The following is a 15,839-nucleotide window of genomic DNA, read 5'->3' as shown; positions in this document are numbered from 1 at the left end:
AGCTCTTCAGGCAGTTCCTTTAACCTCATGATTCTCATTTGCTCTGACATGCACTGTGAGCTGTAAGGTCTTACATAGACAGGTGTATGTATGGCTTTCCTAATCAAGTCCAATCAGTATAATCAAACACAGCTGGACTCAAATGAAGGTGTAGGATGATCAGAAGAAATGGACAGCACCTGAGTTAAAAATATGAGTGTCACAGCAAAGGGTCTGAATACTTAGGACCATGTGATATTTTTAATACATCTGCATAAATGTCAACAATTCTGTGTTTTTCTGTCAATATATATATATATATATATATATATATATATATATATATTGACACTAGACATTACCAAAATAATATTTTTAAATAATTATTGAAATCACATAAATAATGGAGACAGACAGTGATTTTTTTATTATTATTAATTTAGAAAAAAAATAACGGTAATAATTGCATTTTTTAAATAATCTATTTTAATTTCAAATATTTGGTTAAAAAAAGAGTTTTTCAATATTTTAACCACAGTAACAGTAACGTCTCGGTTACGTATGGTAACCCTCGTTCCCTGAAGGAGGGAACGGAGACGCCACGTCGGATGACCGACGAATATGGGATATCGCTTCGATAGACCAATCTACTTCGAGTGTAAACTAAACGAGCCAATGCACATTGGCATGCAATTATTGCATCCAGCTGCCGCTGATCACTGCGTGAGTATAAGAGGGCAGCAGGTGCAATGCATACCAGTTTTTCGCTGAGGAGCCGAGCCGGGAACCCGGCAGCTCAGCGGCGGTACAGCAACCATGGCGACGGGACGTGGCGTCTCCGTTCCCTCCTTCAGGGAACGAGGGTTACCATACGTAACCGAGACGTTCCCTTTCAGTCGGTCACTCTCGACGCCACGTCGGATGACCGACGAATATGGGATCCCTATCAAAGCGCCATGGGTGCTGCCCCTTCCAGTGCCCTGTGCGAGCCGCCTGCGCCCCTATTAGGTGTAGGCCAGGGCTCAGAACAAGTAGCTCCACTCACCATTGTCAAAGCACTACCTCACTGGGTGAGATTGGATAACACTGGGAAAACGTACCCGGTCCGCTTGGAGCCGGGACGCTGCGGAAGCCCCATCCTTCCCGAAGGAGGTCTCGGAGGCAAATACACATATAGCATCCGTTTAGGAGTATACGGAGAAATTTGAGGTGATTAAAACCCTCTTGGGAAGGCAGAAGTCTGCCGGGGAAACACGGGCTCTAAGGCTATACCGTGGACTATACACATACGAGTACCGCTTAGGTCTCAATATGGAGCCCAGCCTTCCATGGTTCTCACGGATTCATCATGAAGGCCTGGCGCCGGACGTTCCGCCGCGTCCAGCTGCCTAGGGTGATGGAGGAACTCAACAGGGTCTACAGTTCGGACACTCTGGAGCAGTTTTAGCAAGCCGACACTAACCGGGGCCTCTCAGTGCCACTACCCGTTTGAGGTGAGAACACAGGAGGATACCGGCTCTACACGAAGGCTATAGAACCTAGCGAACGTGTTAGGGGTCGCCCAGCCCGCAGCTCTACAAATATCTGTCAGCGAGGCGCCCCGAGCCAGCGCCCAGGAGGATGCAACACTTCTAGTTGAGTGAGCTCGAAGCCTGAACGGGCAGGGCACATCCTGAGCCTGATAAGCCAGGGTTATGGCATCCACAATCCAGTGGGCCATCCTCTGCTTAGAGACGGCATTCCCCTTCTGCCGGCCTCCGTAACAGACAAAGAGCTGGTCTGAGGTCCTGAAGCTTTGCGTCCGGTCCACGTAGCACCTTAATGCTCGAACAGGACAAAGCAAAGCCAGGGCTGGGTCTGCCTCCTCCAGGGGCAGCGCTTGCAGGTTCACCACTTGGTCTTTGAAGGGTGTAGTGGGAACCTTGGGCACGTAGCCAGGCCGGGGCCTCAGGATTACCTGGGAGTCAGCCGGCCCGAACTCTAGGCACGAATCGTTGACCGAAAATGCATGCAGGTCCCCTACCCTCTTGATGGAGGCCAGTGCAAGCAGGAGCACAGTTTTCAATGAAAGAAACTTTAGCTCAACTGAATGCAAAGGCTCGAATGGGCCCTGCTGTAGTGATTTAAGCACTAGAGACAGGTCCCAAGAGGGTATACAGGGGGGCCGGGATGGATTTAACCTCCTGGCCCCTCTAAGGAACCTGATGATGAGGTCATGCTTACCCAAAGACTTCCCATTCACAGGGTCATGGTACGCAGCAATAGCGGCAACCTGGACTTTGAGGGTGGAGGGAGACAGCCTTCGCTCCAACCCTTGCTGCAAAAAGGATAGCACGGCCGCAATCGGGCATCTTCGGGGGTCTTCTCGGCGAAAAGAACACCACTCAACGAACAGGTTCCACTTCAAGGCATAGGCGTGTCTCGTAGACGGTGCTCTTGCCGAAGTGATGGTGTTGACTACCTCTTGGGGTAGGTCACCTAGAACCTCCGCGTCCCGTCCAGGGACCAAACATGGAGTTTCCAAAGGTCTGGACGCGGGTGCCAAATGGTGCCCCGTCTCTGAGTCAGTAAATCCCTCCTCAGAGGAACCAGCCAAGGAGGGGCTGTCGAGAGGAGCACTAGTTCGGGGAACCAGGTCCGAGTAGGCCCATATGGCGCTACTAGTAAGACTTGCTCCTCGTCCTCCTGGACTTTGCACAACGTCTGTGCGAGAAGGCTCACTGGGGGAAACGCATACTTGCGTAGGTCCCGCGGCCAGCTGTGTGCCAGTGCGTCCGTGCCGAGAGTTCCCTCGGTCAGGGAGTAGAAAGCCTGGCAGTGAGAGGTCTCTGGAGCAGCAAACAGGTCTACCTTAGCGGCTCTGAACCGCCTCCAAATCAGCTGGACCGTCAGGGGATGGAGTCGCCATTCTCCCGGGAGCATTGCTCAAGACAGCTCGTCGGCTGTACGACTGAGCAGGCCTGGAATGTGAACAGCACGAAGTGACCTCAGAACCTTCTGACTCCAAAGGAGGAGGTGGCGGGCGAGTTGCAAGATGCGACGAGAGCGCAGACCACCTTGGTGGTTGATGTACGCAACAGTCGCAGTGTTGTCCAATCGGACCAGCACAGGCTTGCCTCGTAAGAGACCTTTGAGACGGTTCAAGGCAAGGTGCGTTGCTAACAACTCTAGGCAATTGATGTGCCACTGCAGCTGCGGGCCCGTCCAAACCCCTGAGACTGCATGCCCGTTGTACGTGGCCCCCCCGGCGGTAGTGGAGGCATGCGTGTAAACCACAGCATGCCTGGAGATCTGCTCTAGGGGCACCCCTGCCCATAGGAATGCCAGATCTGACCACGGAGTGAGGGTTTGGCGACAGGCCGGTGTAACTTGGACCCGGTGAGTGCCGCGCTTCCACGCCCACCTCGGGACTCGGCCATAAAGTCAGTGCCGGAGCGGTCTCATATGTGATAGGCCGAGCGGTGTAAGTGCCGCTGTGGCCACCATATGCCCCAGGAGCCTCCGAAAGAGTTTCAGTGGGACCGCCGTCCTGCTCTTGGACGTATTCAAGCAGGCTAGCACCGACCGCGCACGTTCCTCTGTGAGGCGTGCTGTCTGTTCGACCGAATCCAACTCCATACCGAGAAAAGAGATCCTCTGCAATGGTGAGAGTTTGCTCTTTTCCCAGCTGACCTGAAGGCCCAACAGGCTCAGGTGCCAGAGCACCACATCCCTGTGCTCGCACAACTGATCTCGAGACTGTGCTAGTATCAGCCAATTGAGAATGCGAACATTCTGCTCTCTGAGAGGAACGAGAGCTGCCTCCGTGACTTCCGTGAAGACACAGGGAGACTGGGACAGCCGGAAGGGCAGGACCTTGTACTGATATGCTAGTCCTTCGAACGCAAGCCGCAGAAAAGGTCTGTGGCGCGGAAGTATGGACACATGAAAGTACACGTCCTTCATGTCGATCGCTGCAAACCAATCTTGGGGACGGACGCACCTGAAAATGCGTTTCTGTGTCAACATTTTGAACTGTAGCCGATAGAGGGCCCGATTCAAAACTCGCAGATCCAAGACCGGTCGTAACCCACCGCTTTTCTTGGGTACAATGAGGTACGGGCTGTAAAGCCCCTTCCTCATATCGGCTGGAGGGACCGGCTCTATCGCGGCCTTCGCCAGTAGGACTGCGATCTCTTTCCGCAAGACAGGGGCATCGGACGCTTCCACTGTAGTGAAGCGGACACCGCAGAGCTTGGGGGGAAGCCGGGCGATCTGAATCGCATAGCCGAGGCTGATGGTTCGCAGAAGCCAGCGAGACGGGCTGGGTAGCGCTGACCAGGCGCCTAAGAACCGTACAAGCGGGACCAGCAGAACCACAGCCGTACCCGCAGTGGGGCAGCGAGGTGGAACACAGGGGCCCAACTCGGGCGGCTTGTGAGCAGGCCGGAGTGTGGTGCGAGTGTGGGGTGCAGGGCTCACCTGGTTCCACGGGTTGGCAGAGGGTGCGTGAGTAGGGCCTTTGTTGACGCTCTCGAACCGCCCGCAGCTGCCATCTGGCGAAGGAGGAGGATGAGTGAGGTCCGGTGCTTGGCCGTCCGCAACTCTCCATGCCCTCCTGGGACCCAGAGAGGGAGGAAACTACTCTCCTGTCGAGATTTCCAAATTCTCCGCCTGGCCCTCCTCCAGGGGAGGGAGAGGTGCCTACACCATCCCCCAGAAAGCAGCTACCTCTCTCTGAAAAGCTGGTATGCATTGCACCTGCTGCCCTCTTATACTCACGCAGTGATCAGCGGCAGCTGGATGCAATAATTGCATGCCAATGTGCATTGGCTCGTTTAGTTTACACTCGAAGTAGATTGGTCTATCGAAGCGATATCCCATATTCGTCGGTCATCCGACGTGGCGTCGAGAGTGACCGACTGAAAGGGAACTACACATTTACCAAGGTACTTTTTTAAATAATTATTTGACTTGATAAATATTGAGTGAAATAATGAGCCATATACACTACTTCATTTTTGACTATAGAACTATTTTAAATTGATTCGTTTGAATCAGTTGCATCAGTTTATAATAATAATTTCTCTCACTTGTTGTTGCAGTGCATTTTGGGATTGCTGTTCTCTATGAACGGTACTTTCTTTGTATTTGACAGAACAAATTGTAAAAGCCAGCATAATGTCCTTTTTTTGAATATAAAGCAGACGGCTCGCTAGATTTTAAACAGACCTGCAATTAGAGGCAAAAACTGTACCGTGATATTTGACAGACACTTGTGATCAAAAGTATAGATGACGACAGCCAATTGAAAGGAAGCCATTAAGCGCACATTCAGACAAACAAAGCCGCCGTTCCTCTTGGCTCATGTCCCTGTATCTGACAGCAGCGAGACACTAAATAGTTCTGTTGTTTTTGTTGTTTTCTCTTTGCTCTTCCTCACCCCCATCTCCTCTTCCTGCCTTCCACTTCCTCCCTCCTGCTAGTCATTATAGACATTTTCTCTCTAATTGATCCTCTCTTCTTCTTGATGTCTTTCTGTCTGCGGTGAGTCACTTCTAATGGTCAACTGCCCCCAGTATCACACAATCCTACCTACAAAAACACAGTCTCTCTCTTTTTTCAAACATAAATGTATCCATCGTTTTTGTCACCATCCTGCTAGCTTTCTATTTTCTTTTTAGCTTGCCACATAAATGGTCCCGTCCCCCCGGCCCCCTCTGTGCTCTTTCATCACTGAGATGCAGCTTTGATGTTAAAGGGGGGTCTGGTATGTTCTTGGTTTGTGTCTTTCACATTAGCAGACCGCAAAACACTGGACATTAACAAGACACAAACCTGGAGAAAAACTAGATGAAAGAAATGTGTGGGATCTGCTATACACGTTTCAATACAACAAAAATACATACACAAGAAAGAATAATATTAGCTATAATATTGATGTTCATGTTTTAGGCTTCTTTTATTCTGTAACTTAATAACATTTTAGATATTTAAATAATATATTATATTGTGATATACTGTACATAGCAAAAGTATGGGATCAATATTATTTTTTATGTTTTTCTTGTGTTTATCAAGGCTGCATTTATTTGATCAAAAATACAGAAAAAAAAACAGTAACATTGTGAAATATTCTTGCAATTTAAAATAACGGTTTTCTGTTTACATACATATTGTGATGCAATTATTATTTCTTTATTTTTTTAATCTATCATATCTATTTGCATATCATATTCAAAAGAACAGCATTTATTTAACATAGAAATCTTCTGTAACAATATACGCTAACGTTAAATGTTTGGGGTCAGTTATTAATATTTTAAATTCAGCAAAAATATGTTAAATTGATAAAAAGTGATTATATTGTTAAAAAGAAATATCATTCTATTTCTACTTTTCACCAAAGGATCCTGTAAAAAGTATCAAAGGTTCCCAAAAAAAAAAATTAAGAAGCACAACTGAGTCATTTACATATATCCAGATCTCTCTGGGTGCTTACATAATTAAATTTTCAGTTTAATAAACCTAAAGAGCTCAGTTTAGAAACATGTGCATAGTACGGTCATGCTGTGTACAGACTCACCTCAGGCAAATCATTAGCACTTTCTGGTTAATTATCCTCAGTGTGGCACCTGTCAGGTGACAGTCTAAAGAAAACGTTTCAATATAACCACCACACACTGACTCAAGGCTAATCAATAGAGTGGTCTCCAAGTCCTTCCTGGTGTCATAGCGAGGCCATGTGAAAGCTCTGCCGTCTCCTGGATCAATACAGACTCAGCTCCATTTAAACATCTTTTTTAACCCGCCGTCACAGTGTGATGCAGCCATTTGTGGAAATGAAATGACTTTCTAGCAAGAGGGGCACCTTGTTCGACATAAAGAACGGTCAAGCGCTTCGATCCATCTGAGTGAAATATTGTGTTGTAAGGAGGGCTTAATGACGAGCCCTTTGAAAGGAAATCAGAAGCTAAATGTGAAGTGCTAGTCAATACTCACTGTCTGGGAGAGATGTTTACTTTGTAGTATCTATTACTCTGACTTACAGATCTTCTCTGTGACTCTTATCGGCCAATGCCTTTTAAAGCTAAAAGGGAAAGATCAGAGTAGTTTGACATCCATTTGCTCTGTATTTATTTACATTTTAGCTTTATCTTCATAATAGGGGGGCTACTCTTGAATAGTATGTCTGTTTTACAAAATCAAGGTGCAATACAATGCTGTGTGATTTATTCTAATGTATATTTGGTTATGAAATCATTTAAGTGTAAGTGCTTTGACACATCAAGAGGCAAGTTAAGAATCAGAGCTCCATTAAGATTACTTCAGACAAAAACAGGTCACAGGCTTCAGGATCAAGACGCAGTGGACAATTTAGGAGACTTTATATTTAGCAGGGTCAGAAATGAACTCTAAAAATAAATCCAACGTCATTTTTTACATTTGTAAAGGCAGTTTATATAATCACTATATTAACTGTATTGTTCTTGCCTGTAATGTCAAATACTTAAATGTAACCTGTTACTTCAGTGAGTTTAAACTATTACTAATAAAAACAAACTGTTAAAATTGCATATAATTTTTTTTTTTTAGAAAAAAAAAAAACTAGCTAATTCAGAGTCAAGGCTACTATTCTGACTTTGTGCGGCTTTTTTTTTTCCACAAGACCCCCTTTTCCATGCTGATATGCAACATCCAGAACTAATTTATCAAAGATATATTTAGTTGATTGTTGACAGTAAATATCAGCAGCACACCTAATGTCTCATTTATATACTTAGAAATCAAGTTATATTGCTGTGCCCTAACATAGTTTATCAACAAAAAATATCATACATAATCACAATTTTGTTTCTAGAATTATTAAATTCATTATCAAATTGTTAATAAAAGCCATAGATAGACTAGTATTATGTTCCTTATGTGATATACAGTGTAAGACAATACAGTGCACGACAGTGGAAAACTGTGCTGTAAGGGGGAAATCACTGTTTACAACAATCAGCTGCTTACTTTGTGAAGTTAGACTACCCTCAAGTGGAAGAAACAAGGTAATGTGCTTTAGAAACAATTCATTATTTGAAAACTTCGCCCTGCTTGATATAGACACATAAAAAGCAAATGCATTAGCGCATTTGTTACAGTCCAGACTAGATTTAAACATTTTAATTATGAATGAAATGTGAATATGGTTATTTAAAAAGTCCAAATGGGTTTAAATGCTACACCATAAATAAATATGTATATATTTATAACGTAAACACGGCGGTTCGCATTCATACTCAACGAGATTTGGCTGCAGAGTACGTGCTCGTTAAGTAGCTATTTATTGAAATTAAGTAGCCTACTTACTCATTGAGTATGCGATTTCGGAAGCAGCCTGTCACTCACCAAACACTTCGCAGTTTTACAAAAAGAGATCAAAATGTGAGCTCATAACGGTTGAGTCTTGTTTAAAAGTTGTTGTTTTTTCTTTCTTTTTTAAATTTGATATGATGGAATTCAGTGCTGAATCGCCAGCAGGTGTCAGTAGGGTATATGTCATCCAGAATCACTGGGATGAACAAGAGCCAGCAAAAACTATTGATATTAAACATAAATACAATAGAGTTTCACTATTGTAAGATAAGTTATCTAACAAGCAAGAGCACTGTTAAAGAGAGGATATATAATCTTTCATTCTGATTTATTTCGAAAGGAATCATCACATGTAATTTAATGAATCCCTGACAACCACAGATATAGATTAAAAACCTATTTACAAAATGCTTCAATATTGAGGAAGTAAAGTTTGTTGGCTCAAACAAACATGCGAATTCATCTACTGTCACACAGCTGAAAAACATGGCAATTCATGCAGTAATGTCACAGGGATTTTAAAAGTAATAAAAAATGTCAAATAACATACAGTACTTTGTAAAAATGTGTAATTTTGTCTGCATGACCTGTGATTCATTATAAAATTTTATAATCATCCCAAGATATCTCTGGCTCGTCATCCATCAGCGTGGGGATCACATTTGGGATCTCAAGCCCAAGACCTGCAGCAGGGAAGAAGGTAATTATACAAAACGTACTATACCATGATGATTAAACAACATATTATTATTTTCTATGGATTTGACCATTAAATGGGAAAAAAAATGTGCTCTATACTAATTAGGTAAGCACTTTGTATCTAGCATCAACATTGCATGAATTTCGGAAAAATTACAGTTTGAGCTTAAAATGAAATAGAAGAAGTCATTGTCAGTATGTCAGGAGCTCATCTGTATCTAAAAAAATAAAAATAGTCCTACGGGCCTATTCATATAAATTCTGTTGCTCACCTGCTAGCTCTCTTGCTCTCTTCCGACCGAGTCGATCAGCTGTGTAACTCAGATGCTTTTTTATTTCAGTTTCACAGTCGACCCTGGTTACTTGTCGTTTTAATGCAGCCTCTGAAAGAGGAACCTTGATGATGAATGAATTCATACTCTGAGCTGAAGACAGTTTATACACTCTTACGGTCAAATTGGTCTCAGAGTTCTTTATTACCCTTAGCTATTGAAGATTTCATTTGAAAGGAAAGGTCGCAGACAAAATATGAATAAAATAAAAACATTTTTGGTATGGGGGAAGTGTTCATGCCGCGGTGAGTTTACCTCTGATCACATCTGCTAAAGTCAGCTGAGAGAAGGGTTTCTTATTTCCTTTCCCTATCCAGTTGAATTCCTTAGCCAGATCATCTGTTAGGACATGTTGCATTATGTTCTTAATCACATCCCTGTTTCCAAAACCTCCAAGTCCTGACAAATATTTTACCTGTGAAGAAAACACTTTTTATATATACTGTGATTGTAATTGGTCAATCACTGCATTGAACGATCAAGAATTATCTAAAGTATAAATGTAAATGCCAATAGAGGCTATCTACAACTAAGTGCAAATAGTGATGGATGCTATTTACACTATAAGTGCAAATAGCAATGGATTCTGTTTTCACTTAGTATATATAGAAATCAATGCTATATGCACTTTTGTAAGTGTAAATAGAATATATTGCAGTATTATTAACAATATGCTATTTACAATAAGTAACAATAATTACAAAAAGTGGCAATTATCTGCACCTCAGTATTATAAAACAGTATGCAGTAATAACGTATTGAGTTTAAATTATAATTTTAATTCAAATCATTTAATTAATTCCACCTAATTGAGACAATAAATCCCTCCCTAAACCTACCCGATATTTGATTTTTTTCCTTAATTTATTTTTAAATAATTTCCGTTCTGATGTGATATGAGATTTGAAAAGGAAGGGGGAAAAAGTATGGTAAAAGGGGGATTCGAACCCAGTACGCACTTTACTACGCCACTGAAGCTGATGGTTGTTTGCTGTATGTTATACAATCACTATAACACATTTGTGGGTGGAGCTAGTATATACAGTATAGCCTCTTTTTTGCACTCAGTGTAAATAGACACTCTGTTTGTTTATTCTGTAAACTGTTGTGGAACAAGAGGGACATTAAATGCTGTGTCGACTTACATATTCTTTGCGTGTTTTTGTGGTTTTGAGCTCCCTTTCACTTCTCTCCATATCTTCAAAGGTTCTAAGAGGCAGATTTAGGCTTGTTTTAACTTCCTTGGGTGGAATGTAAGTACTGCTGCTGGGTACCTCAGGAACTGTATTGTCTTTGAGTAGTTTCTTTAACATAGCAGAGTTTTCCTGAACTGTGCTCTTGATGTCTCTCAGCATTTGGAGGAGCTCATCCTTGTCTGTTGTGTAAAGTGAGTTGTGATGTAATTACAAAAAAGAAAACAAATTCTCAAACTGATTATGACAAAAGAAGTCGACTCACCATCAGCTGACATTCTGGATGTAGATGCAGGTGATGCAGGAGCAGGTTGGTGTTTTGCTTGAGTGCTTTCAATTCTTTGTCTTTTTAATATTGGAGAGAATCCAGTAGCTAATAGATATCGCCTTCATTTGAAAATGGACAATACTTTAATAAAATGTTAAAATAAACTATGAATTCTTTGACTTTGCAAATGCAAATGTCTTTTACGTACCGTTCTTTCTGTTCTTCAATCGTTTTTTGCTCATCTTTTGCCCTTTCAAAAGTGACTGTAATAAGATAAATATTTAAAATTGGTTAGAACTTAGTACAAACCCAATATTTAAACAATTATTTTAAATAGTGACCATTACCAAAATCTCTGTGAAAGCTAATATTTAATTTCTCCCATGGTTTCCCTCCTGTTTCAGGTTTCATTCTGTTCTGGACAGCTTCTGTGCACTTCTCTGGGGATTTGAATGGAGGCCAGTGACATTGTTTCTTGTCTGAGCTCAACCAGTGTGTTGGTGCCACCATCACCTCTTCTGAGTCCTGCAGAGTAACAACTGCATACATGATCAATCTAGTGAAGGGAGGGAAAAAACAAACAAACAAAAACGAGACAGTTTAGCTCTGATTGAAAAATAAATATGCTCAGTTTTATAGCAATTTTGGTCAATCACAAAATTGACCAATCAAAACATCTCAAGCTGACTAAGGATGTATTTGTTTTGTCAGAAAATAAATGTCTGATTCCTCAACTTTTTATCTATTTTACTAATCTAGTTCTTTTTTCTTCGTTATCTAGATTAGATTAGCCTTGTGTTCATAGGTTTGTGAACCTATTATGAAACAATTTCACTCAAAATGTGGTCTGTCTTCTAAGGGTTCTTTTACACCAGAATCTAACTTCTTTTGAACTTTTGATAGTTCCCTGTCAAAACAAAGAGTGATGGGCGTAGGAACATTTTGTTTTATATTTTGAGATCATTACTGAGATTTTGAGTTTTAAACATTCTGGTATCCATAAATGTTGCTTTGCTTTTGTTGTATTCTTTGTACAAAGTTAATTTCATCATGGGGTATTAGGTTTGGTTTGGTAGCAGTGTTGTCTAACACTTGTAAGACAGGTTATCACTAGTCCTTCCTCCCACAACTGCCCAATCCTGCTTAACAGTTGAACCCAGCCTCCTCTTTTTATCCGCTAATCCACAGTCAGGCCAAACAGTTAATGTTCCATTCAGGGCTGGCATGTGGCAACGTTACTACATGCATTTTGCTAGCACATTTGGATAATAGAATAAATTAGAACTGGTTTCGAATTCTGGGCCAAAAATAGTTTGTAATTGCCAAACCAAGCTGAAGTCTAAATATAACTTTAAACTTTCCTTACCCATCTTACAACTGTTCTTGCTGACAGTAGAAAAGCAGCATTTTCATTTCATATGTTTGAATAGATACTGTAGAATCATAAGGTATTTACAAATCTTTCTATATTTAAATTGTATTGATATATTTTAGATCCCTTAAACCTGCCCCCGTGCCTAAACATAATTCTTTTTACAGATCATAAAAAGAATATCAGAACAGCTGATTTTACATTTTAGATGCTGTAAATATATTGTTATGGTACTTTTTAGTGTACTTTTTAAATTGTACAAAATACACTGACGCTGTATAGAAGATACGTATAAATACTCATGAGATCACATTGCAAAACCATGAGCAGCTTATGTGATGAATGTAAATTTATAAACCAGTGCTGGTTTTCAGTCTTAGTTTTCGAGGTACTTCTAGAAAATCTACTCTAGGAATTCCAGAGATATTAAATATATATGCAGTTTCTTCAGAGGAGAACCAAGTTAAGAATGGACATGAACAAGCTTGTATTATTTATCTGATTAGTTTCAAATTTTTTACTGTCCACAAATCACGCTTCAAATAATTGTTGAATACATTTAAGTTAACTTTAAGCAGCATAAGTTAAAAGAAAAGTTACCTTATATCTCACAGGTTGATGTCTGTAAGGACAGGAGACTGCAGTCAATTCAGCTGTCTAGTGTCAGAGAAAGACTTCAGACCTCGGATCTGACTGATCTGTGGGTGTGGACTTCTTGGTGTGTGTCAAAGTTTGCTTGCATTTAGTTTTATTCCATAATGTTCTAATACACCTCAAAGGGTTTTTTTTAAGCCTCTTAGACTTATTTTCTTAAAGGCAAAATAACTGACAATTTTCGGCAGAGTCACTATTATTTATTAAATCCAGAGCTTTCGTTTCCTGAAAAAGAATAGGTATTGGTTTCACGGGAAATTAAAGTGAAAGCATGTAAAGTGAAAGCAAATGAATATTAACCTCCTCGCTTTAGGGCAAATGGAAATGATCCAGTTCAATGGATGTTTAAATATTACACAATCCAAGATCTTCATTACTGTATGTTAAGGCTTCAGGTCTGTTATCATTCTTATAATTCATTATTATATTTTAGTGAATAAGTATTCATATTTATAGAAGCATTAGCATTACCATGGCAGAGGTTTTGATGGACAAGTGTCACATGCACTTGTCCATTTTATTCTGTGTACAGTTTTAGGCTATGTGCAGGGGTTTTTAGTCTGGTGCGTTAAAATGACACATTTTAAATAAAGCTTGATTGCTGTTTAACTATACAGTATCATAGTTTTTATTTTTATTTTATATTTTGTTTTTCATGGTTAATTCACCAAACTTATTTCAGCTCTGTTTGAGCAACATTCTGAGCAGCAGTTTTGTTGTTGACTCATAGCACGAAACTATTAATACGAATTTGCATTTTTCTTTTGCATGTCACCTTTTAAAGCTCTGCATTTGCCCTAAGGCTGAGGTTGCGTGTATGAGTCACAACAAACTGGATTCTGTTTGCCATCACCCTCTACTTTTAAATCCAATGAAAATTAACAATTAGTTTGATCAAGTCTTGACTAACTTTTGGTGTCAAATTGATTTGAACATTTGATGTCAAATGTTAGTCAAGACTTGATCAAGATGCTCTATAAAATCCTTTCAGTGTCCATTTGGACAGCAATTTCTTTCAGTGGTAATTGGGGGAAAATATTTAGTTAATACTCTGGTAATAATAATTGGTTTAATGTATATGCAGGCCAATGTGTTTGACCTTCAGTTTACATCAAATCAATGTCATGTTTTAGATGTCAAATTGATGTCATATGACATCACAGTGACATCAATGATTTGTTTATTTGATTGATATTGCGTAATATGAACTCTTTTTCAGGCTAATTTAAGTTTAAGAATTATTTTTTCTTAACTTTGGTCTTGGACAGCATCGATTTGCCACATCTCCTTTTGAAACGTGTCCCAGTGTGCAGATGATGTTCAAAAGACCTGAAATTGACATCTAACATTGACATCAAGAAATCACTCAAATATCCAAATCAAAGTGACTTCTGAAACTTGATGTCCATTTCACATCCACACCCACATGTCCTTTCTAACGGCCATTAAATGATAAAGCTTTCTCAGCTGTTTAACACCACACTTGAAGATGGTGCTATGCTAGTAGGGGGAGCCTCTGTTTCAAAAGCACAGACAATCCTAAAGTGAACCATCACATCACCTGTGTCCCAAAGTGAAGTGCATGCACTTAAAGGGATAGTTCAACCAAATAGCAAAATTATGTCATTAATAACTTCCTCATGTTGTTCCAAACCCGTAAGACCTCCTTTTATCTTCGGAACACAGTTTAAGATATTTTAGATTTAGTCCGAGAGCTCTCAGTCCCTCCATTGAAGCTGTGTGTACGGTATACTGTCCATGTCCAGAAAGGTAAGAAAAACATCATCAAAGTAGTCCATGTGACATCAGAGGGTCATTGAAGCATCGAAGATACATTTTGGTCCAAAAATAGCAAAAACTATGACTTTATTAATCATTGTCTTCTCTTCCGTGTCTGTTGTAAGACAGTTCAAAACAAAGCAGTTTGTGATATCCGATTCACGAACGAATCATTCGATGTAACCGGATCTTTTTAAAACCAGTTCACCAAATCGAACTGAATAGTTTTAAACGGTTCGCGTCTCCGATATGCATTAATCCACAAATGACTTAAGCTGTTAACTTTTTTAATGTGGCTGACACTTCCTCTGAGTTCAAACAAACCAATATCCCGGAGTAATTCATTTACTCAAACAGTACACTGACTGAACTGCTGTGAAGAGAGAGATGAAGATGAACACCGAGCCGAGCCAGATAACGAACAATAGACTGACTCGTCATATAATGAAGAAGACAGTGGGAATGTTTCACTCATGGTTTGCTGTGTTTGGATTACAACTTTAAATGCATGTACTGGCTTGGAACGTACTTGAATAATGTAATGATAAATCTGAAAAATACAAAGCAGGTTTTGCAATCTTAACATTAGAAAATATGGAATGTGCTCAAATTTGGTTAAAACATTTGTAGACATATTTTGCATGACAGCACTATAAAAACACAACAACGGGAAAGAATAGTACCTTATATAGTGGTTGTTGTATTGTCTGTGGTCTTTGTGTAAAAAAGACAGAAAAAAAAACTGGCTTTTAACACTTTTATGAAAACACAATACTTACATTTCAATGTAAATTCCCCCACAGAACTATCATCCTCCATGTTCTTTGAATATAAATTCCATCGTCATCTGCGCACAAGTGATTTTGGGAGATGGTATGGTGTGAAGTGTCCATCAGATTTGCATTTTATTTTCCGGGGAAACAGAGGGTGCATTTGAAGTCACTTCGAATTACAGCAGCCTTCGTCATGCCACGGTGACGCAATTGGACTTGGAATGTGGTCTTCAGAGGGTGCATCTTGAATTGGGACAGCTTATGTCGTGACGCTGTGATGCAATCACATTTCAAATGGAGACTGAGGTCTGGGCATTTCTGAATTTGTGGGTGTTTTCTAACCATAGGGTGTTTCTCAATCATGCAATCAAAATGATCCTTCTACCCTAACCTCTGCCCTAAACCTACCATCACTATGACATCAGGCAATCAGCACACGTGATGTAAAAA

At 40.7% G+C, this 15,839-nt stretch overlaps 1 protein-coding gene across 1 annotated transcript; it reads right to left on the bottom strand.

Annotated features, from left to right (window-relative positions):
* Positions 1–8,614: 8,614 nt before the first annotated feature.
* LOC113119986 (uncharacterized) lies at positions 8,615–13,016 on the bottom strand. The gene is made up of 8 exons (XM_026289780.1): positions 12,784–13,016; positions 11,159–11,367; positions 11,020–11,074; positions 10,809–10,930; positions 10,496–10,725; positions 9,606–9,765; positions 9,291–9,401; positions 8,615–9,002 (listed from the first exon to the last, which is right to left on the bottom strand). Exons 2-8 carry the CDS (start codon positions 11,358–11,360, stop codon positions 8,917–8,919), a joined length of 966 nt encoding a protein of 321 aa, XP_026145565.1. The 5' UTR covers positions 11,361–11,367; positions 12,784–13,016; the 3' UTR covers positions 8,615–8,916.
* Between the last annotated feature and the right edge of the window lie 2,823 nt (positions 13,017–15,839).

The sequence above is a fragment of the Carassius auratus genome, chromosome 19 (genome assembly GCF_003368295.1).
Source record: "Carassius auratus strain Wakin chromosome 19, ASM336829v1, whole genome shotgun sequence".
Classification (NCBI taxonomy): Eukaryota; Metazoa; Chordata; class Actinopteri; order Cypriniformes; family Cyprinidae; genus Carassius; species Carassius auratus.
Note: the sequence above shows the minus strand (reverse complement) of the source record. Positions and strands in the feature narration are given on the sequence as shown.

What these genes read in the sequence shown, in the direction of transcription:
- LOC113119986 (XM_026289780.1), bottom strand. Translation starts at nt 11,360, where the DNA reads ATGTATGCAGTTGTTACTCTGCAGGACTCAGAAGAGGTGATGGTGGCA. An exon ending in TAGCTTTCACAGAGATTTTG is followed by an intron (nt 11,075 to 11,158) that starts GTAATGGTCACT and finishes ATCTTATTACAG; the next exon opens with TCACTTTTGAAAGGGCAAAA. An exon ending in ATTGAAGAACAGAAAGAACG is followed by an intron (nt 10,931 to 11,019) that starts GTACGTAAAAGA and finishes TTTCAAATGAAG; the next exon opens with GCGATATCTATTAGCTACTG.